This window comes from Centruroides sculpturatus, unplaced genomic scaffold (assembly GCF_000671375.1).
Source record: "Centruroides sculpturatus isolate CEXI.00-Female unplaced genomic scaffold, Cexi_2.0 scaffold1056, whole genome shotgun sequence".
Taxonomy (NCBI): Eukaryota; Metazoa; Arthropoda; class Arachnida; order Scorpiones; family Buthidae; genus Centruroides; species Centruroides sculpturatus.
The window spans coordinates 60,301-85,272 of record NW_019385297.1 but is presented as its reverse complement, the minus strand read 5'-3'; the positions used below and the strand labels follow the sequence as shown (position 1 = coordinate 85,272).

Here is a 24,972-nt window from a genome sequence, read left to right as displayed (position 1 = left end):
ATTTATAATTTTAATATTTAAAAAATTTTCTGTGTGTATTTTTTATAATTACTTATAAAATATAAATTCTATGATTCATAGTGGCTTTAAGTACTGGTGTTATTTCTTTTACTTAAAACAATTCTCAAACATAATAAAGTTTGGAATCTTTCAATGAAAACATAATCAAGGAAAAACTAAACATTAAGATAGGTTATCAACAAGATTAATATTGTTAATCTCTATACACGTGTTAAAACATGAACACGTGTCTAAAACATGTTACTGATAAATAAAAACATGATTTCAGCATCAAAAATTTGAATAAGTGAATGTGGTTAAAATCAAATAATTAAATTGTTCCTATGTTATAACTTTTAAAGCTAAATCTTTGCAACTGAATATATTTAATGCTAATCACAACGTCAAACAATATTGGGTTGTTCGGAAAATTTGTTGTTGTTTTTTTTTTTTACCACCAAAGGAATTAATTGGTGGGTAAAAATACAACTTCAACTTAAACCATATTGCCATTATATATTTTGACAACTGACATTTCAAGACTTGTAAAAAATTTTTGATTCTGTGCAATTCTTCTTTTTTGGTGTCCCATAAAATATAGATAATCGAAATCAGCATTTTTGGCATATTTTGCTTTTTTATTACCAAAAAAATAAAAATGATGTTCAAGCAAGAAAAAAATTATGTGACAAGCATGGAGAAGATGTGTTGACAGGACAACAGTGCCAAAACTTGTTCACAAAATTTCATTTTGGCAATTTCAATATTACAGATGCATCACGTTCTGGAAGGACAGTTGAAGCTGATGAAGACAAAATAAAGGTATTGATTGAAGCAAACCACCAAATAACAATACAAGAATTTGCTAGGAGATTGAATTTGTTGAATTGAACTGTTTATGATCACTCGAAATGACTTGGTTTCGTTTCAAAGCTCGATATATGGGTTCCACATGTTCTTAAAGAAAGAGATGCTCTCTTTGGTGGGATTTTAAGTTTTTTTTTTTTTTTTTTTTGAGCTTCTACCGAACAATTCCACAATTGATTGGAAAGTGTAGTGCTATCAAATAGACAAACTGAGTGATATCATTAAACAGGAAAGGTCAAACTTGGTCAACAGAAAAATGTAGTGTTTCACAATGATAATGCCAGATCTACACAAGTTTGGTAGCTCTTCAGAAACTGTTATGGCTTGGATGGGATGTGCTACCCCACTCATCATATTTGCCAGATCTTGGCACCCTTGGATTATCACTTGTTCCAGTCTTTACAAAATTTTTTAAACGGTAAAACATTTATTCAAATAAAGATGTAAAAAAAATCACTTGAATTAGGTTTTTGTAAGCAAAGATCAAATTTTTTATGAATGTGGAATCATGCTACTACCAGAATGATGGGTATCTGACCAAAACAGTCAATGTACAATTCAATAAAATATATATATATATAAAATAAATTTTTTTTTTTGTGGAAGAAAAAAACAATGAAATTACTTTCCAAAGAACCCCCAATATTTATACAAAAATCCTTCTTATCTGTCACTTTTAGTAAGTATTTAGCAATTGTAAATAGAAAATTCAAGAACATGACTTATAAATGCTACAGAAAATTTTAAATAAAAAAAATTTTTAATATTCACAAATAAAATTTTCAAATTATAAAGAGAATGTTGATATATTAATACACAATCAAAATACCTCTTAAAAATCAGTGTATTTTGTGACTAATTTTTATGATATCAAAGTCGATTCATCCATTACTTTGACACTGTATAATATTTTTTCTGTACAGTATTTATTAAAGACAAAATATTAACTCTCTAGAAATGAAATGCAGGAAAGTTTAAATATTATATTATAGCACTTTTATAACATAATTTATTCATATTTAATTTATCAATGAAACCATCTACATATAGTGCTCAATAATCAAATACAGTAGCCCCTTGTAACGTTGTGCTTGTCAGGAGACAAAGAAAAAGTGCAATATAACAGAGTACTGAAAATTCTGGTCTTATACTAAACAGATTATACATGCTATAGACTCTCTATCCTGTATTCTTTCATCAGAAAATGTTTCTGATATAAAATAAGCTTCGTTTTTCAATACTTAATTTTATTTGTGGTTATATCATATTAATTGATATTTATATAAACATCCATACCACGGACGCCCATTTAGCATTATTGTTTCTTCAACAATGACATTTAAAGACAAATACTGTCAATATAAAAATAAAATATCAGTTGTGGTTTTATTATACAGTACTATCAATATATTTCATAATCGCTTATTAATTAAAAATGTGTAATTTATATTTTTCAATAAAAACTATAAAACACAGTAATTGAAAATTTAAAAAATTCTGAACTCACAGAGACTTGTAAATGAAGAGACAGTACTTAAAACCAATAAATAACATTTAATATTAAAAGGAAGCATAAAATGATAATAGATCTATCCACCTGTTTTGCTTATTTAGATACTGATGAATTTGGTTCATCCACAGTAGTAGTTTCAAAGACAATAGCAGGAATAAAATGCCATATTTCATTGCAAAAAGAATTCAATGGCAATTGGTAATTTAGAATTTATTGACTCAAGTGCTTTTAAAATTTGGGGACCAAAAAGGCATGATATAATGAGAGGCTACTATATTATAAGTGATGTAATAATATCAGTCTATTTCATAATTAATATTTCTGTTTGTTATATAAAATACTCAATAGCTTTCTGATATGTCTTTTAGCACACTGTATAATTTTATTAATGAAAAGCTGTTAAATTAATTAACAATGTAAAAAATTTTTGAATTGGCTATACAATTTTTAATTCTTTGTCTTGTGGGAACTAACAGGGCATATTCGATACCCATTTTGGGTTGCCAAACCTGCAATGGAGTCACAAGTAATGAAAGAGAGAGTCTGATATATCTAGGATTAGTCAATCCTGGATGTGATCCTATCTCAACCATTTAGCAATTGACTGTAGATGTTTATATTATTGTGTGAAGAAACTAGGGTAAAGATGCCGAATATGAGATACCATTTTTATTTTTGACTATAAAAAAATAACTATTACACTTGGAGTGTCACAAATTACAATTTTGAATAGTGAATTTAATATATTTAGCAATATAATTGCTATTTAGTCCTAAGTAGAATACATTTTTAGTTATATTAGATAAAATTAAAAAAGTCCGAAATTGCGTGTTAGGTAAATGGTCTCCTATTATGAGATATTAGGGGTTGCTAATATGAGATAGTATCCCATATTAGGTTCCTTCAGGTTTATAGTATAAATAACAAATGGAAAAACAAAACATACCCAATTAAAATCACACTTTTAATTTGCACTTAATAATTAAATGTACACTAACATCAATCTTCAAAATAAAGGAGATATCAATTATTGTTAATTATTAATCAAAGATAAAAAATATAATTACAGCGATTTTTATAATGGCACTTTTGAAGCAATATCAAAAATCAACAAATATAGATAGCGTAGAGATCTCTTCAAAAGGATTCCAAATCTTACATATCTAAACATAAAGAACACAAAAAACGATTTTCAGTTACTTCTCCACAGTCCTCATGAGTCCACTTGAAACAACTTTGACACTTAGCCCATTTTTCTCCTCTCGTGTCTTCAGAGAACCTCCCACTGCAGTATGGACATTCAGCGTCATATGATTCATCATCACTACTGCTATCTGCGAGCTCCGGTACGTTATCATCTTCAGAACTGGAAGTGTCCGGCTCTTTAATTTTCTTTTTCTTTGCAACTTTCTTATTATTCTTCTTTGTCTGCTGTTCTTTGCTTGCATTCTTAGAGCTTTTCCTCTGATTCTTTTTATTTTCCTTTTCTTTTTTTTTATTTAAACATCCTATAAGTGTGTTTTTATATGGAGAAGCAGTAATTATGGCAGCTGATCCAGCCCTGGTTTTCTTGGCAGAATCATTTCTAGACAGCCTGGGTATTGGCTTAAGTGCAAAAGGTGAGACATGAGACGATGTGCTAGGCATTGGATTTTCATATAAGCCAGCACTTGATGCCAATGCGTGATTCTCATCAGGAGGATTTCCATTTGAAGGGGTTACATAGCGTTCGGCTCTATGATCCCCCTGATTCTCATTTGACACTCCATGATCAGGTGAAACGTGGTGAGTCTGGAAAGGTCTATCTGTCTGGTCATTCAGTACATCTCGACGTTGATCTTCATCATTAAAAACTGAAAAATCTTCATCTGTAAAAATATGGCGATTGCAAGGCAACAATCCAGTTTTCCGAAAACCATTGACGGAGTTACTCATAGTTGCAGCTTTTTCATAAGCAATGCCAAATAATCTAACTATGTATTTGTTGGTCACTGTGCGTCCAGGGTTATTTAGCAGCCATGTTTCAATTTCTTGGGCGTAATAAGTTTTCAGTGGTTTCATAAACGCCACATCCATGGGCTGCATTTTGTGCGTGCAATGTGGCGGTAAGCAAACAATAGCTACATTATTTTCTCGAGCTAAATTTATTACATCAATGTTGCGTGTATGTGTGTAGTGGCCATCTAAAATCAAAATAACTGGATCATCTTCACTTGGTTTTACAAAATTTATAAAATGTTGAAACCACTTTGTGAATTGGTGTGTTTGGATCCAACCAGAGGGATGACAATCGCCTATTGAACCTGCAGGTGCATCGTCCATTAGTTCTTGGCCCATATTTTTCCTTGGAAAAATTATCAATGGTGGCACATAGCTACCACAAGCGTTCATGCATGTCACTACGGTCATTAGTTTGCCTCTTTCTAATGATGTCAACGCACCAACCTGTTGCTCGCCTTTCACGCTGACGACTTTGGACCGTTTATGTTGTACTACTGTTATTCCGGTCTCATCAACGTTGTACACTCTATGTGGAGAGGATTTTATCTTTTCAATTTCTGGCTCATATAAGTCAAAGAAATTATTGACGGCAACAGGGTTGAACCCTTTCACTCTTGCAGCAGAAACTGCTTCAGGTGTTCTAACTGATAAAGCAGGATGCCTTCTCATATAACCACGTAGCCACTTTTTGCCAGCAGACGCTTTAGACAAGCTGAAGGGGTGTTTAAGATTATTTTTGATAGCCAATTGAAACGCCATGTACTTAATATCCTTCAGACGTAAGCCATAAAATCGTCGATCCATTTGTTTGCAATATTTTTCCAGCTCTACTTCTAAATGGTCAGGCAAGACTGGATGTCTTCCCATACGAACCTTTACAAGTACTTCAGCATGAGCATCATTCTTGACGTAGCGCTCTAGGGTACCCTTAGGAACACCAAATTGTTTTGATGCCTTTAAGTAACCCATTTGGTTGCTCCGCACTGCATTCACGGCTCGTATCATGGCATGGTGATCCCAGGTTTTCCTTTTAATTGGAGCCATCTAAAATATATAAAAAATAACTTAAACTAATACGTATACTTTCGCCTCACATATGAAATGAGATAGCTCATATTAGGATACACATGTATCCTAATATGAGATATCTCATTTTAGGAACTCCCACGTGTCTCATATTGAGAACACATCCAAATTTTACGAAATGGCTTCCTACTTTTTTGCTGACAAAGAAAACAACAGTACCACACTAATATCGTGAAATTGACCGTATAATTGATACAATGAATGTAAATGAAAAGAATTTAGCGTAATAATAACGTTGTTAAATACCTCGTAAACATTTAATGTGAAAAAACTTGTTTCGTACTTCTATGAAAATTCGCACTACCACCTTCTAACAGTGCCTCTGGCCGGCACGCACTGACATACGTTTTGAGGTGTTGCCAGGACGCTTCGGGTGACACTAGCGCCAAATGGTTGCCGTTAATAGTTTGGCCAAAACCTCGGTATCTCATATTTGGCGCCTATCTCATAATAGGCATCTTTACCCTATAGTTTTAAATATTTCATGTCATTTAAAATAAAATAGAATGTTGTATAGTAAAATATGTAAATATTCAGAAATGCAGTATTTAGTTTTTCTTTAAACATAGAAAATGTCTTAAATTTTCTTAATTATTAAATAATATAGTTACATTGATAATTATAACAAAATAGCATTTAAACACCATTACTATGTGCTGTTGGAATTGAAATAAAATTAATGAACAATATTCTGAAATATTTTGAATTTAAATATTTTTATTGATATTGTAATTCTGCGATTGAATACATACAATATATAGAAAATTTACCAAAATATTCTTCTCTATTAAAAGTTGCAAGGATACTTTTCTTCAACATCAAACATTTCCTTTGAAGAAATAATTTTCAGTTAAAAAGAAAAACTCAAAGAAATGTTAAAAAATTCAATTTGAAATATTTTTTTACAAGTTCTTAAAATTTTAAATTGGATTTTAATTATATAAAATAAATTATATATAAAAATAATATAGCATCTATCTATCTATCTATATATATATATTCATAAAGGCCTACATAAACAATTTATGAATGACAAAATAAAATTTCAAAGTATTTATTGAGAAATTTTATTTGATCAAAAATTCTTTATATTGACCTCCAAATGTCATTCTAAATCATTTTAGATATATAAATAATTACAATTATTAATTTTTACAATACATGAATATTTAATTTTGATTATGTTAAGAAATATTCTATAAAGTATATAAATTGTAAGAAATAATCTGATAAATTATCAAGACTTGATTTTAACTTATAAAATTATAATAAGAGTAAAAGTACAAAATGAAATTCTAAAAAATAAAAGTAAGACGTTAAAATTAGGATAATATTAATTATTAGAAAATTCTGTTTATTTCTAGCATTTTTCACATTGCAAGCTTAATCTCTGAACACAAAAGAATATCTACGTCACATTGAAACACTTTTTAATCAATGTTGTTTGCATTATTTAAATTGCATGTAAGTATTTCTACCACAATAATGTTTGTATTTATCAATATTTGGTTTTTAAGAATGAAAGACAAGAGTTTACAATTTAATCCTGCATAACAAAATTTATGATATTTTTAACAAGAATTTTTTAAGAAACTATAATTTTTGTATCTAATATATGTAATGACATTACTGCACAACAATACAATAATGAAGTATGAATTAATTATAAGCAAGTTAGTCATTTTTTCTTTTAAATATTATTTTAACAGAATTTTGATATAAGAGAGTTTATAAAGATGCATAATGTTTGAAGCTGCGCTTCTGTTTTATGACAATTTGAAAAGTTTTTTTGATGATATGAATATACAATGATGATAACAGTTATAAATTGCCCGTGAAAGTTATCTGACGGGCATTAAAATGACACAGTAATCACAATGTATATGGATATTATAACTATTTTTTACCACATCACAAGTTATTTATTAGAATTAAATGAATTATCACAGCATTTATTTTTGACCATGCATTAATAATCTTAACCCCTGCCACTAATTTGCATCAATCATATCTTAACAGTATATTAACATATCCTATTCTCAACAATTTTTCTCCATTATTTTGACATGAAACACTGCATTCTTTAACATTATTAATCTATGAAATATTAAATGGCAGGGGTAAACAAACCGTTTATTTTCCTCTTGAAAAAAAGACACGAATGGTGTTCTCATACATAATGTTGGAAAGTTCATCGATGTCTTCTCCTCTGACTGCTGCCATTACTTCCAAAACTTGACTATAAAAATTTTTAAATATGATTAAAACTATGCTTAAAACATAAAAGTAACAGAAAGTATAAATCTAAATTTGTATTATTTAAAAATACTTCTGTTTTTCAGTTATTCTAAACCATATGAAAGAAACTAAACATAACAGATCATTAATAAAACTAGTGAACAGCCAGAATGATATAATATTTAAATTTTAGGAGAAAATTCTTTCACATGAAGTTAACAAAAGAAAACACAGGGCTTCTTCATCTTGCATCCTTTTTACACCTCAGGAACAATCTTCTGTTAGAGTCAACCTTTTATTGTAGGCTCTGATCTGCTAGTATGTTTTATATATATTGCCATGGCTAAGACAGTTTGTTCCTGAGGTGTGAAAGAGACATAAGATGAAGAAAGATAAAGAAGCCATGTGTTTCCTTCAGTTAACTAACTGAACTTTTTTTAAAGAATTTTCTTTTAAAATTCAAATCATAGATCATTGAGTTTTTGCTTATCTTGATTATTATTGAATCAACCAAATATTGATGATTCTTTAATCATCAATATTTCTAGAATCTAATCAAAGAATCTAGTCAAAGAATCTAATTATATAATTATTTGGTTAATCTAATACCAAATTATTAATTCCAGTAAAAAAATAACACAATGTTCAATATAATAACAATATTAGATAATACATACTTTATTTATTAAGAAATTGCCAGGACACAAATTCTTAAATTTACAGAATTTATTAAAATTTGTAAAAAGACAATACAAAAAAATGTGTCTTCTCACTTGTCCTTTCACACACACATGAGAAAAGTAACAGTTTCATAACTGAGTGGACCTTTCATTTAAGGCTACAATATTGTACCATTGCTAGAGGAACCTTTAACATTTTTACATATTGTGGTGAATGAGTAGTCTCAAATGAAAGGTCACTCCGCTGGGAACTGTTATTTTCCTCATGTATGTGTGAAAGGACAAGTGAGAAGAATTTTTTTGTATTGTCTTTTTACAAATTTTCTTAAATTTTGTAAATTTATATATTTTATTATTTATTTAAATAAAATTTTATTGAAATAAGTGAATAGAAATTTGTAATATTCACTATGTATAAGTTTTGCTAAAATCAAAGGATCTTTTGTCTTTACACTGTTCATCAATTTAGCTGTATAGATTTTACTAGTTAATGCTGTTTTGGATGAAATAAATTTAAATGTCTATATTTATACAAAGATAAAATTAAAATTCCTTTTATCATAGTTTCTGCTCCACAACTGACATTACAATTGTTATAAATCACACAATTTACAGGACATTAATTTTTCATTTCATTCATTATTTCATTATTTGCATAATTTGATTTATTAAAAGCCCATACAAAAGCAGCAAGTATAATTTCTTCAAAAAAAAATATCAAATTATTTTAGTCATGTAAAATGAAAGCAAGATCTTAAATTAAATATTTTAATATCATTTACCTATTAAAATAACAAAATTTGATTAAAATAGCCACGAAAAATGCAATTAAGTGTAAAGTAGATGGCTGAAAAAAAAGTGAAAGTATTTTGGAATTTTTTTATTTTTAAACAAAATATTTATTTATTTAGCATGGTTTTGAATTTTATACACCGAACAATCAGGTATATTGTGTTTTATTTATAAAACTCAAAAATATGTATATATTTATAGAATTATGTTGTTTTTTTATTTATATAAAACATGACATAAAGGTTCCATAAATATAGCTTTACACTGAGGAAATGTCTTATTAAAATTTCATGTTTTGTTTTCAGAAATTTCTGTAGAAAGTGAAATACAGATTGTAATAGACTAATTCTAAAATTATAAATTTCATCCAAATCAAGTTTTAACTATTTTGATGTCAAGATAAATTATCTTAAATATAGTATAATTAAATTTCAATTATTTCTACCCAATGAAAATTTACCATCATTAATATTTACATAATTTATTGATGATATTTCAAATAAAATACTTTAATAAATACTGAAATAAATTTTAATTAAGTTTTTGCATAATCGAATGAATTAAAAAGTAAAATGTGTAATTAATTTTATCTAACTAGAAAAATGTAGATAATGAAAACAAAATTAAAATTTTAACTTTTGTACTAAGTAAATACTAGTAACAGGATTAAAACTAAATTATAAAAACAATGCTCTCAGCAATATAAGTAATATATATTAATAACTAAACAATTACATAATAAAACTGAAGTTTTAATTGCATGAAATATAAACAAACAAACAAAAACTTATGTTAATATACATAAGTCTAAATAATATATTCTTACATTATATTAGCTGGCTCATTTCTGCTTTTCACCTGGAAGCCCAATTCAAATCTTTCTTTTTTCTTACAAGGAAAAGTTGTTTTAATAAGTTTGGCACCAGCATGAGTTGGACGAATTTCACACCAAGGAGAGTCTAAAAATTTTTTTAATAAAACTAAATAAAATTCTTCCAATATAAAATAATTAAATAATTAATACTAAATAATAATTGCTGTAAGAAAAGTTTTAAGTTTTTAAAACTAAATTTTAACTGTTTAAAATATTTTAATAAAGTAATATTTGATAGTTGATTGATAATAATAACTTTTCAACAATTTATTGTACATTGAACTCTCAAAAAACTGAGCTAATTTATTCAATTATACAATATACATAAAGAACCAACAAAACTGTTTGCCATGTCAAGAGTCAACTGTATAAAAAAATTCAAATTATACCAACAAATAATTTTTATACGGTATTATATAAATTTTAATTATAGGATTTTAAACCTAATTTTTTAAAAACGATATTTTCATCTTATATTTTTATATACACTTAACCAGTGGCATACATGTAGTTCAGAAGAAGCATAAAAAATAAAAATTGTCATTGTCAACAATCTACATTTGATCTTTTAACTTATTATTTGAAGTCAATTTGTTGATTGGATCATCAATTATCTTCAAACAGATAATTGATTGTCCAATCAACAAATATATGAACCAGATTACTGAACAAATATATTGTTTACTGTCATCATCTAATATGACATAACTTCCTCATACTCTGTTGTTTATTTCTTCATTTAATATAGTCTTGTTCAATTGGCTCATTTATTAACTGTTAGATAAGAATGACTTCTTGTTCTAATCAAACTGATGAGTAGTTGGAGGGAAACTTGCAGATTGTTGTGTCCAATATACAATGTCAAGTTTCTCATTAGGATTACTAAAATAAACTGCAATAGGGTCTACCAGTGACTTGTTTATATTTCTCTTCTTTAATGAAGATACATATGTATTAGTTCTTCTAATAAATATTTCATAACAAGTGTCTGTAACTTCAAAAAAAACTTTTCCAATTAAGTTATCTGAATACTGTATTTCTAAAAGATTTGCACTATTATATTTTCTTAACATTCTCACTATTTCTTGATGAATTTTATTTTGCCAGTCTATATGAACTTTATCTATGAAGATATCTGACATATAAGAGGAAGTTTTATATGTCAGATATCTTTCATTATATTTTCTTTATTTGCATATAAAGTAGATATACAGGACTATAAAACTTTAAGCATATAAATTATGAATATCATGTCTTTCAAAAACATTCAGAATTTCATCAATTAATTCCTTCCTGACAAGTAATAATTTTTCTTCTATATTATTAACAGCCTGTGTAATGATACATGTAAGAGCAGAAGCCATGTTTTACATAATTCTTTTCATTGCTAAATAGAAATGAATTTGTAAATTCAAAACCAAAAGTCTACAAAGTTGAAATCTTGAATCATCAAATTATACTTATAATTACATTAAATATACATATATATAAAAAAGACTACTGCCAATATATTTACAGACATATTCTTTAAATATCCTTTATAGATTTAAGAATATTAACAAACTATACTATTTTCATAAAAATGACATTTCAGAATTATAAAAGTATTTATAATCATGTAATAAATTTCATCAATAAACTGTAATCATTTGCATTTGACCATTTGAGCAATTTCTCTCAACAATTCAAACAGAACATACAATGAAAAAGTTTTACATAAACAAATGCTTTGTAGTTGAATTTTGACTTTCATTTTTTTATTTGACTGAGTGTTTTACTATTTAACAAACACTAAATTACAATTTTAATGTTTAACTAATCACACTTTACTTCAACAACAGAGTATTTGAAAAATTAACAAACACTGCAATAACCTGAAAAACCAGCAACAATAATATTTTAAATAAAGTGTGACCATTTTCACCTATGTTGAATGGGCATCATCAGACAACAAACTGTTGAGAAAAACACAGTCTTGGACTTCCAATTGCTATACCCCTCTATTTGCATTGAACCTTGTTTCTGCTCCCTCCCCTAAGGACACTAACAAACACATATTTGAATTAACCAACCTTCTCTGCCACTCATCCCTTTTCACATTCAAAAGAAACTTTCCTACAAAATAAAGGGGTCCCTATGGGCAGCCCTTTATCTAGTATCTTATGCAAATTAATAGTGCATCAACTTGATACCACCGTCCTTCCAACCTTTACCAGCCATATTCACTTGTATACCAGATATATAGACAATATTTTTATAATTTGGTGGCATAAGTCAGTCATTATGGATTTCTTACAGATGATCAACCACAATCCCTTCAACCTGTTCTGTCTTGAACAGGATAATGCCCACTCATTCATTTCCTGGACCTCCAGCTTACCACAAACCATAGATGCATATCTATGCAAGTTTACAGGAAACTCACCCACCACCTAACCTTTATACCATAATCTTTTCACATTCAAATTGGCTGCTTTCAGAGCCTTAATTTGGAGAACAATTACTCATTCTTCTAGCAAACAGGAAAGAGAGGAGCTTTGTATTATCACCCAACATGGCTACTCCCCACACACTATTGGAGGACTTATTTTCCAAGACTGCCTCCACCCAACTAATTAAACCCTCTAATGAAGAAAAAATGTTCACGGCTGTCACCTGTAAGTCTCTTGCCACCCTATACAAAGAGATTGCATGAAAAAACAAATTTCGGTTAGCCTTCTGCAAAAGACCTGCTATTGCCTTGCTCCTCCGCAACACCAAAGACTGTCCCAACAAGTACCACCTGCCAGGCATCTACAGTATCCCCATCACTGACCATTGCTACAACTGCTGCTTACAATACATATGAGCTATGTCTTGTCTGTTACATACACATCTCAAAAAATATCAAACATCCACCAAAAAAAATTTAACCTATACACCTTTGGCTATCTACACATCCAACCAGGCATCCAGGTACATTTCCATGAGACATACCTCTTACAAAATGCATCTAAACAATATGTCCTTAAACTTCTGGAACAAGTGGAAATATACAAGGTCACCTGCCATAACTCAGCCATAAACTATCATGATGTTAACTCCTTCCCCACTGCTTGGAAGTTTTTCTATGAATTATAAGTTTTCCCTTTCCCCTCCATTCACCTTCCATCTTACATCACACACCCTTCTCCCTATACAAGTATTCTGCAATCCCCAGTGTTTTTTCAACAGTTTGTTGCCTGATAATGCCTGCTCAACACAGGCGAAAAGCTTGTACTTTGTTTAAAATAGTACTGTTGCTGGTTTTTCAGGTTATTGCAGTGATTATTAATTTCTAAATTTAAATAGTTATGCAGTTGTTAACAGAGTATTTGAGTTTACTATTTAGAAATCACTTTCATAAAAAAAAATCAGTTGTCAAAAATAAAAAATTTTCAAGTTTTATTATATGAATTTTTATCTGTTATTTAATTAAGTATTAAAGCATATGCATTGATATCACTATTAATTTAGATTAAATGAAGCACATACCAGTTTCAATCATTAATCTGTCGGCAGGGAGTGTTGCAACAACTTCCAAATTCTCTCTTGTTTTAAGAGAACTATGAAAATACAACAAAAATGAAAATAAATTTTAATAACAACATATCAGTGACTTTATAAAATAAATGTACTGTTTTATTTTTGAATTAAAATAGTCACATGCTTGGCAAAAATATACATTTATTATTTACAAACAAATCATATAATGTATATACAGTACATACCCACATGTAAACACACACATACATGCATTTCATATAAGTAGTTTCAAATTCATAAATTAAGCTAAGCTTTTGAATTGTATGTTTTATCTAAATAATCTCAAGTCACAATTTATCATATGAAATGGAGTTTTTTTTAATGAAATTTTGCATAATAACATTTGGAAATATTATTATACAAAATTTCAAGTTTAGATTAGAAATAGGAGTAAAATATTTTTATTGGTGATTAAAGTAAAAGATGCAAGTTTCCATAATTATTATACTATGATTTCATATTTATCAATAACATATATTTAAATGTTTTCTTCTTTAAATCTCTAAAATTTATAATATTCTTCAACTTAAATGTCATTTCTACGAAATAGTCATAATTATTTTCTTCTTTCACATATTATAAGCATTTAATTAATTAAGTTTTTGTTTACTTATTATGAAAATTTCAGAATTATTAAATCACTGGTTAACGTTATTTATTTATTTTGATATTTTTGTTAAAAAGAAAATTTATCATGATATAAAATGCATTTTAAATTTATATATTCCTTCAGTACCTTATGAAAGACTCATTTCTCTATAATATATTACTTTTTTCTTCAAATTATATTTATCTAAAAATAATTTGACAAAAATTATTATTTAAATTTTTCAGCACAAGTTTCAACATTTTTAATCTGAACAAATAATAAATTGCTGTCATTATACTTTATATTTAATTTTTGGAATTTTTAACAAAAATATCAAATTATGAGCTGTATTTCAACAATGACATACTAAAAATGCAATGAATTGATAAAGAATTGCTGAAACTAAATTTTTAGTAAGAGCTATATAAAGCATACAACAAATATTTCCAAACTTACATCAGTTATTATATAAAAATATAATCTCAGTTTGAATTTTATATTAGCTCTTAAACTGATTTCATATAAAATAGTTGTAATGTTTATAATTCACTTAAACTTATTCTTGTATTTTAAAAATGTAAAATAAAATTCTTCTTATGTGAACATATTGACACAATAGGATATATTATTCTATTATTGTATGAGAAAGTATACTTATTAAGTATTCTGAACAGTGAGACATGGTATACTATAGAGCAGCAAATTTTTTTTTTTTTAAATTAGTTTCAAACAATTAGAAAATAATACAAATAAAAATCACTTAAAGTACATACCACCCATTTATACCAATATATAAACCAAGATCTAGTATTGCTTTGGCATCTTCCTTGGTGCCATCAAAAGAATGCACCTGAAATAAATTTAAAATAATTTAAATCCAGTATATTTTTTATCTTCATTTACATATTATTATATGCAAATAAAGAATAATTCTGTTAAAAATATATCATGAATATTATTTTTAGGTTAACATAATATTATTAAGAAGTTCACATTCCTAAATATTTAATAATTGTTAACATAATCATTAAATATTTTTCATTGATAAAATGTAAACATTTATTTAACTGGATAATGATATTTAAATATTCATTTAAGAAAATAAAATTAGTAAAAAGAACTTAAATAACTTAAAATTTTGCTACAAATATTTTAGAAAAACTGTATATATACTTAAAATTATTTTCAAAATTATGGAAAATAGTTATCAAATCTCTTAAAAGTTAATTTCCAAAAAATTCTTAATATTTGAGAATTTTAAATAAATTCCATAAATAAAGATGCAAAGATTAATATAGGCATTTTGTTATTAGTAAATTTAACAAAAATGTCCAAGAAATCAAGACTTTTGATAAAATTAAAAGTTAAAAATTACTGTCATAGAAGTATTATTTGAATATTATTCATTAAGAGTGTTCTATTAAATATACATGAAAATCTAAATGTGACATTTACCAAATTTGTATCTAAAAGCTTTTACACAAAATCATTCAATAGTTATTGGAAATATTCTACAATTATTTAACAATTGCTATTAAAATAATTTAAAAAAATCACTTACTCTTTGCTTAATAACATTTCAATAACTTTATTTATTTTGTATCATAAAAATTTAGTGTATAACTTCATATTAGTAAATTCTTGTCAATTTTTATATGATCAATAATTACATATAGAATTAATATAAATAATCCATATAACAGATAAGGATCTGTTATTTAATAAAAATTTTTCTCATAACACTATATACAAGATTTCGTCATATACCATAAATTTTTAAAGTTCTTGTTTGATTAAGTAAATTAAACAGATTGTTAAATTACAGTATAAAATAATTCAATTTCTATTAAAGTAAATATTATAAATAGCATTGTCTTAAACAATATTTACGAATTATAAAAAAAAAGACTGTAAAGTAAATTTTACATTCTAAATAACATGCACAGTGTAAAACAAAACTGAGAAAATGAATTATTTGTTCAAAATAAGAGTTTTGAGATAATAAATTACTTGATTAATTTTTATTGTGTATCTCTAAGTAGGTTTCCCTTTCTGATATATTCTGTATCAAGCATGGTAAACATTGTTTTACAAGCAAAACTAACATATAGTTTTTCTATGACAATTTAATGGAAAGATGAATAGATTTCATTCATCTTTATTTTTTTATTGTACATTATTTTAAGAGTTACTCCAAATGTTACCCATCCATGCACAATTGACATTGTGTAATATTTACTGGTATACTCTTTCCTTTGATGTGCCAGTTGTTTCCATGGACTGTGTTGCTGATAAATTTGTTTTACCTATCTGGCATTTCTGTGAGCTTCACTATAAATCAAATCAAACACCAGTTCTTTCCATGTGAATTTTATATCTTATACTGAGTACTAATGCAATATCTCTAAAATCTTTAATAGAAATATTTAATTTCAGCTAATATTTCCTTATAATTAACATGACAATGTACAGGCTGTTATTTAAACACACAGTGCTTGCTTGGAATGCTAATGCAAACTTGCCAATCAAAATATCTCCCAAGATTACATATGTCAGAAAAATATTTCTCATAGATTCTTGTTCCCAAAGTTTTACTCCAGCATTGCTATAACTAAACAGAATCAATTTCAAAACCCTTATTCTGTGACCAGGAATCAATTTAGTCATTTTATCAGTTTTTTTCCCTGATTCCTTTCACATATAAAATTAATTTTGAAGCTCATTGTAAATATTGTAAAAAAATCTAGCATAAGAAAATAATACTTACTACTCCAACAGGAAATCTATCTCTATTGCGACGAATAACAGTTACTAAATCTGCAGATGCATGACGACAATGTAAAAACATTGGCAAATGTGTAGCTTCAGCAATATCAAATTGGCATTCAAAATAGCTAAATGAAAAATGTAAAAACATTACATAAATTATTTTGTAAATTATTATATTTTATTGAAAATATAAAATGTCTTTCATATCAAATTTAATTTCTTTTAAATATACATATAGCATTCTAAAGTTTTAGATGCTAAATTTTATGTGAAATCTTGTCTTAAAACATCCTATCTTAATTTCCATGCATAAATTTAGAAAATCTTTTTTCTTAATATAATATGAAATTGTTCATATGAGGACAGGTATCTAAATAATTATACCATAAACAAAATAATGCTTTTTCTCATCCTATAATATTGTAAATAAATTAAATTATACATAAAAATGTTCTGACAACAATTTGATATATTCTCTTTAAAAATAAATATTTACATTCTAATTCAAAGTGAAGCTTTAAGCAATCTGGAAGAAACAAAAACAGCAATTTAACTAAGACAAATGAGATCTACATTCAAACAGTTCACTTTATGTAGTAATTTTATGTTTTACAGTATCATTTATATTTACATATACATGTACAGTACAATACATGTGTACATGGAAAGAAATTAATATAATTATCTCAGTATTATAGTTAACAATAAATGTCACAGCTGTATCAAATTTAGTATATGATATAAAATTCTTCCTACCATTAATAAAGTCTCTAGGTAAAACTGAAAATTATTTTGTAGTATATAATTTACCAGATTAGTAATAAATTTTGTTTCTAATCATACTGTTGATATAAATTGTCATAAATAGATGACAGCAAGTCATCAATTTAGTTTTTAAATATAGTAATATTGAAATGCCTGTACTTACTTATGAAGATATTAAGAATAATTTTTTTATATTAAAAAACAATAAAAAAATTAAAAACTTTAAGGTATTGTAGTTAAGATTCTATTAGTTACATTTTTATGATAAATACAGAATAGATACTCACCGCAGCTGGGTTTCTTTAGGACAAAATTCCATTCGGTCATAGTCTAAATTAAATAAATTTATAATTAACAAAATTTTATTGAAGGCATAAAAAGCATTTAATTTTATGAAAATAAAATATTTTGTTTATAAATTTTCTGCAATTAATAATTGTGATAATGTACTTAAAATGATTCCTGTCTCCTGAATTATACATCTAATATATAGTGAGAATATCCAATTACTTTTTTGATGATGCTGTATTATTTCTACAAATTATTTAATTTTGGTTCTAAAATGCTATTGCAAGTTTATTTATCTCTTCTGTAATTAATATATATATATATATATATATAGTGTTTTACAGTGTTATTATATATATATATATAAAATATCACTGTAAAACACTATTATGGACTCATCACATGCAGTTTCAGAAAAGATCTTAATTGCATGTTAAATCCTTGCCATTTCTTAAGCTGATGAAGTGTCACAGTATCTCGCTCAGTCATGCTCATTCTGGAAAAAGCATTATTTGGACTCATTTCTTTGTTTTGCACTAAATACTGGGATTTGCATTAGTGTTTGTCTGGATTTTTCACTTGCAACACATTGTGTCAGTATATATCAGTTTCTCTTTGTTTCATTTATGCTAATTACTTTGCAAACATGTCTTCAAAAATGCAAGAATAGTAATGCTGATAATTTTGGTAAGAAGTCAAAAAAAGGCTGTAAAGTGTGGTGTACTTTAGATATAAAATTAAAATTTTAGATTTTAGCAAGGAAAGAAAAGTCTACTTAAAAATATTTTAAAACTTATTTTTATGATTTACAGTATCATCTATATTTATTGTTAATGTAATGTTTATTTGACTTATTTATATAAAAAAAAAGTGTGATAAGTATGTCATTATAGGAAATACTTTGTACGATTTGCTATTTTATCTGATTTTCAACTTAGATGTGAGATATTGGAATATATTGGTTGTGGAAGGCAGAGCCTTACTGTGTGTAATATATATATATATATATTACACCATTTTGTTCAGATAATCAGAAGTCTATGGTAAAAATTACATTAATTTAAACAGAAAAATAATTATGCTACATTAAAATAACATATATATATATATATATGTATATATATAAAACAAACAGTTATTTTAATTTAGCATAATTATATATATATAACAACACATACAAATGATACTTATAATCTTTCAATTAGAAAATTGAAATTTATAATGTTATGAAATTGAAAGTAAAAATTCTGGAAATTAGTTGCATATAAATTTCTCAAACTATCATTGAAATTATTTTAAATCAGAATTATACTCTAAAGAAATAAACAGACAAAACACAACAATTATTGGAAAATAATTATCCAATTTTCAGTTATCCACCATTATGATATTTTAATGTTGGGCTGTGCATGATTGTATATTACTTTGCCACTCCATTGCTGTTCTGCTCATCAGTTCATTGAATACTTCCATGGATGTAGCATTATATATTTGTCTGCACTAGTAATTAATTTTAATATAGTATATACTTGTATTGTGATCATATTCTATTTTCCAAGTTGTAATACTTGTATTTACCTTTAATATAATTTTATCGTTTAAAAAACATAGGAAGTAAAAAATGTAATTCTAAAATAAAAGGTTAAAAATAGCAATGGTTCAGCTAGGGATAAAAAAGTAAGCAAGTAAATCTGTAATAAAAATTTTATTTCATGTATGTTAACACAGATGTCAAGAGTATATGCTGGAAAATGCTAGATGTCAAACAATGAAACCTTCACTGTAATTGTAAATTAAAATCATAAATATAATTTAAACTGCAATGATATTTTAACGATTTTAACTGTAAACACATAATTTTAAACGAAAAAATATGTGTGTATCAACACAACCTAAAGAAAATTCTGGATGTCATGCCAATGGATGAGGGGCCTTTGCTTGAAATGCGTATCAGCCTATAGAAGATTCACAATAAAGATGATGTAAAATGTCTTGTGTCTATTAATGCACCTAGTAATGAGAAAAAAAATCAAATAAAGGAAGACACGATCTTGGAAATACACAATTTTATTTCATATTTATACAGCACTTCAATTAACACTTCCATATTATCTAACATTTTCATTAATCTAACCATTTATTACTCCCAGTTTGTTTAGATAATCAGAAGTCCATGGTAAAAATTATGTTAATTTAAACAGAAAAATAATTATGCTAAATTAAAATAACTGTTATCTAATAATAACAATTATTTTAATTTAGCATAATTTTTTAATATAAAATTTATCATTTTATAGTTTATGATATTTATAAAAATAAATACCTAATCCACATTCTCCAACAGCAACAACTTTATGTCTATTTTCTAATGCCAATAGTTTAAGTTGCTGTAAATAACCTCCAGGATCACCACAAGCTTCAAATTCCAAACATCTAGTTGGATGACATCCCACAGTAGAGTATAACATATCTACATGTAAATTAAATATAATTATCAGAGTTATAAATTATTAAACATTAAACATCAACCTTATATAAAAATTATCATAATATTTACTGTAGAATTTATATAGCATACATAATCTGGGCAATTCAACTTTTTATAAGGTTAAGGATTACTCTAAAGAACTCAGCTTCTACTATACTATTTTAGATGCAGTTTTTGTGTTTTTATGGGAAATCAAACATATTTTTAAACCTGTAAAAATATTCTCTAATTAGCCTCAGAAGAGTGGGGACCTAATTCTCGCACCTGGTGAAAATAGGTAAGATCAGCTATATAACTATACAGGTCATCTTATGTAAGGGTTTATTGCACTAAGTACCCAATCTAATACATTTAAAAAATTCTTTATTCCTCTAATGTACACAATTAAAAATTTTTTTAAAATGTTAGATTGGGCACTCGGTATGATAAACTCTTACATAAGATAACCTTCATAAATATAAATCAAATACTATAATATAATATAGTAGAAGGGTTAGAAGTATGAAATAATCTAATAATTTTAATCTTTGCTGTTGTTATTTTTTGTCCAAGCAACACCTAGCTCATCTGCTAATATTTTTTTTTTTTTATAAATAACTGCATTTCTTTCATTTCTCATACTTAGTTTTTGAAAAAGATGTATTCATATAATGTGATTTGAAACTTTGTTAGAGAATTTTAAAAGTTAATTGTTTTAAAAAGCCTATTTATTTAAATTTCTTTATATTTTAAAATGTAAGTTACAAAATAAAGCAAATACACAAATCCCTTTTTCACTAAAAAAACATTAATTTTAATAAGTAAATGCTGTATTTACTATTAATGTCTACAAAATTATACCAATTCAGAATTTCATATTAATTCAAATAAAACAGTTACAAAAATTAACAATAATTAAATATGACTATTATACTGTATAAAACAACAATTAGTTACGAAGTTTAAAAAATTCTGGTTGCAATCTAAATATATAAAATTATTTGTCCTGACTGACTGACTGATTCATTGTCGCCCAGAGCAAACCGCTGAACTTAGTAAAATTTGGTACACAGTTAGGATACGTCATGAAAACACACTCTAAGAAGGAATTTTTTGAAATTCTCCTGTGGGGGGGAGAGCATTAAGGCTTAACCTGAAGAATGGGCTTTTACTGTACTATTTCAGATGCGATTTTTTGTTTTCAACTACATTTAGTCTTCATTGAGTACTTAGGTGTATTAAATTGATAACATTTCAAACATTGTTATAAATATTTTTATATATTTCTATTTTTAACCAAATGTTCAAGCCATTAAAATCAAATTTGTTATTGCATATTGGTTCATTTATAAAACGATTGTAAACATTCCAGAAAATTGATCAAATTGAAAACAGTTTGTTTGATTCTCAGTGGTAGGTGTTATATAACAATTACTATGGTTGATGAAATACTGAATATAAATGGGGTTTGCTTGCAAAAGTTGCGGGTAACAGCTAGTTTAATATAAATAGTGAAATGGAATTACATACCACAAGTTTTTGCTAATTCTAAGGCTGATCTGCTATCTTCTAAACTGCCACCAGTTACAATAATCTTAAAAAAATAATAACAACAATTATAATAATATTAGTTAAAATAAAACACAATTTTAAATATTCTTGTAACAAAAGAAATAAAAAAAGCTTAATTTATTTAATATATATCACAAATATTTTAACTGATCTGTAATGTAGTCTATAAAAATTACTACCAGTATAAATTTGGCACATAAAATAACTCTCCAAAACAAGGAGTCAACTTACACCATGGTTATAAAATGCAAATTTTTATCACAAAATGGAAAATGAATGGGGACAGCATTCTGCTTACTGTAACTTCAGCAGGTCTTCATAAATATTTCCAACTATGCTTATGCAAAGCTTATGTTTGGTCAACTTGTTTAACATAAAGTACATAACATAATGTCAACAATGCAACCAATCCATAGTTTAGAAGCTGGTAGTGCCATTTGCTATTTATTTGTATTAGTGATGAAAATAAATAATCCTCCAAATCATTTATTTGTATCACTAATACAAATGGCAGAATATAACATTCTAATCTCTTATTGTCTATTAATTAGTAATAAATAAATACAAGTTTGCTGGCCTTATTATTATGATTACAGATTCATCATACACATTTCCAATTTTTATTCATTAATGCATAATGTCCTGGAATGCATTTCAGCTTATTCAACAGCCATTTTCAGCTGGATTATATATATATATCTTGACAACATGGTATTATAATTAAAAACATATAAAAGAATCTAATAAATGAAAATACAATATACATATAAAGAGGGCTGTTGAATAAGCCAAAGTGCATTCTGGGACATCATGCATTAATGAATAAAAATCAGAAAGGTGTGTGATAAATCTGAAATCATAACAATAAGGCCAGAAGGCTAATAGTTATTTATTAATTACTGTTACATATCATATGTGCCAGTTTTGTAGTGATACTACGCTACATAAACTATTAACATTTTATTAAAGATGTTGATATTAGTTTGAATACAGCTATTCCTCACTTAATGTCTAATTCATTCCTGAAAACTCTATTGCAAAGCATAATGTTGTAAAATAAACATGCAAATCCTGTTAATTTCAATGGGAAAAATTATAATGCAAACTGACCATTCAATCTCAAAGATAACCAACGAATTGTCAGATTGAAAAATAAATCAATTAATAGTAATAAATAACAACCTGAATGTAAATAAATACAGTTTGAACAAAAGATATAATATAATGAAGATAAAGGAGATCAAGGAAATCATTCTCTAGAAAGTTGTGTATAGTCAAGTGATCTATTTACCTTCTGATTCCATGTCTAAATCTGATATACTTGATAATAATTTTCTTTTTATTGATACTTTCACATAAAAAATTTCAGATATGAAAGGCTTTGATAGATCCCAAAAATTGGAAATAAACACCTTAAATTGCATTCAAGTGAAGATATAATTCAAATATGAAACTCATTGGAATACAGTTTAAGGCTTATGATTGAAGTGTTTATTATATCATTCTAGACTACCAAGTGGTCTTAACTCTTTTAGATTGAAAATATTTCTGAGTTGAAGAAATTCAAGATAAAACTTTGTTTCCTTTCTCACAGTTTACATTTATGCATTGTTTTTCTTTTTACTTTTATTGTCCTGTGGGCTCTAAGTAATCCTTCAATCAGACCCACTGAGTTTGACTAGGTGTACAATGGGGTGGCTGAGTGGTAAGGAATGGGATTCAACATTTTTTAAACAGACCATCCCCTTAAAATTCCTGTTTTTTTGACTTGCCAGACTTATATGCCAGACTTATATTTAGATTTCCCAAAGAAATAAGTTTACACCTTAACTTCTCAGCCATCCAGCTATACATATATCTTCTTGGAGACAAAACATATGCAATGGCATGTTTGGATCTATAATTATCAATAAAATTATGGACAATGTTTCTTGCCCCATAATTTATTTCATCTTAGCAGTGTCCATAGTTTTCTTTGCTTTTTCTTCTTTACCATCAGAGAACTCACATTTGTATTCAAGTTCACATATCTTCATCAAGGTTTGCAAAAATTCATCAATATCATCTCAATTTTCTAAAACCCTGACTCTCTTACAAGAACCAAAATCTTTACTTTTTGTATCAGCCACTTCATTAAAGACAGTATTTTTTCATTAAAAAAAAATTTTTTAATTCAAACACAAATTATTTATCGTATTCATACAGACACTTGGCAAATCACAGAATTAAATTTTATTTAGTTGATTTTAATTCAAACACAAATTATTTATCGTATTCATACAGACACTTGGCAAATCACAGAATTAAATCAACTAAATAAAATTTAATTCTGTGATTTGCCAAGTGTCTGTATGAATACGATAAATAATTTGTGTTTGAATTAAAATAAATTACTGACATGGTTTCAAAATTACCATTAAAAAATTCATTGTTTGTGGAGTGATATCCTTTTAATCTTTTGTTTAATTATTGCAACTTTTCTCATTCTCTCTTCTTTCTGCATCATTTTCTTCCTATTTTTTAATTAATTCCAAGCTTATCGTTATAACACTCAAATTTTACTTTAAAAATTCCTTTATTGGCTAAATAAAGAATAAATATACACTTTGAAAGTATAGAATTTACCCATATGCACAAAAAGCATTTTATTGTCTATTTTAGAATAAATTAGTGAATATTTACTACTTTATTCTATGACTTTTGAAAAGTTATACCACTTTTCCGACAATGATTCCAGGTTTCTTTTGTATTAGGGATTTTTTATAAATAAATAAACATATATATATTTGTTGTTGTTGTCGAAACCGTGTTGTATTTATGTATTGTATACTGGCACAATGAAGTGACTTTTCTTCAACACTAGGCAAGTTTCAATCTTTATTCAGTTAGCTGAATAAAGATTGAAAC

At 26.7% G+C, this 24,972-nt stretch overlaps 2 protein-coding genes across 4 annotated transcripts in view; both read right to left on the bottom strand.

Moving 5' to 3' along the window:
• Nucleotides 1-3,535: 3,535 nt before the first annotated feature.
• LOC111637293 (tigger transposable element-derived protein 6-like) lies at nucleotides 3,536-5,425 on the bottom strand. The gene has a single exon (XM_023382767.1). It carries the CDS (start codon nucleotides 5,423-5,425, stop codon nucleotides 3,536-3,538), a length of 1,890 nt encoding a protein of 629 aa, XP_023238535.1.
• A 775-nt stretch (nucleotides 5,426-6,200) lies between these two features.
• LOC111637320 (putative deoxyribonuclease TATDN1) overlaps nucleotides 6,201-24,972 on the bottom strand; it is a 42,098-nt gene continuing 23,326 nt past the window's right edge. Inside the window, exons 4-12 of one of the 3 annotated variants that reach the window (XM_023382799.1) lie at nucleotides 22,024-22,087; nucleotides 20,350-20,496; nucleotides 18,026-18,068; nucleotides 16,972-17,098; nucleotides 14,978-15,054; nucleotides 13,565-13,635; nucleotides 10,004-10,136; nucleotides 7,598-7,706; nucleotides 6,201-6,296 (exon numbers count right to left, since the gene is read on the bottom strand). In XM_023382799.1, coding sequence (XP_023238567.1) covers nucleotides 7,601-7,706; nucleotides 10,004-10,136; nucleotides 13,565-13,635; nucleotides 14,978-15,054; nucleotides 16,972-17,098; nucleotides 18,026-18,068; nucleotides 20,350-20,496; nucleotides 22,024-22,087 — 768 coding nt within the window. In that variant the 3' untranslated portion in view covers nucleotides 6,201-6,296; nucleotides 7,598-7,600. Of the gene's footprint in view, nucleotides 6,297-6,531; nucleotides 7,707-10,003; nucleotides 10,137-13,564; nucleotides 13,636-14,977; nucleotides 15,055-16,971; nucleotides 17,099-18,025; nucleotides 18,069-20,349; nucleotides 20,497-22,023; nucleotides 22,088-24,972 lie in introns of those variants that run through there. The other 2 variants (XM_023382800.1, XM_023382798.1) reach the window with 2 other exon arrangements.

What these genes read in the sequence shown, in the direction of transcription:
- LOC111637293 (XM_023382767.1), bottom strand. Translation starts at nt 5,425, where the DNA reads ATGGCTCCAATTAAAAGGAAAACCTGGGATCACCATGCCATGATACGA.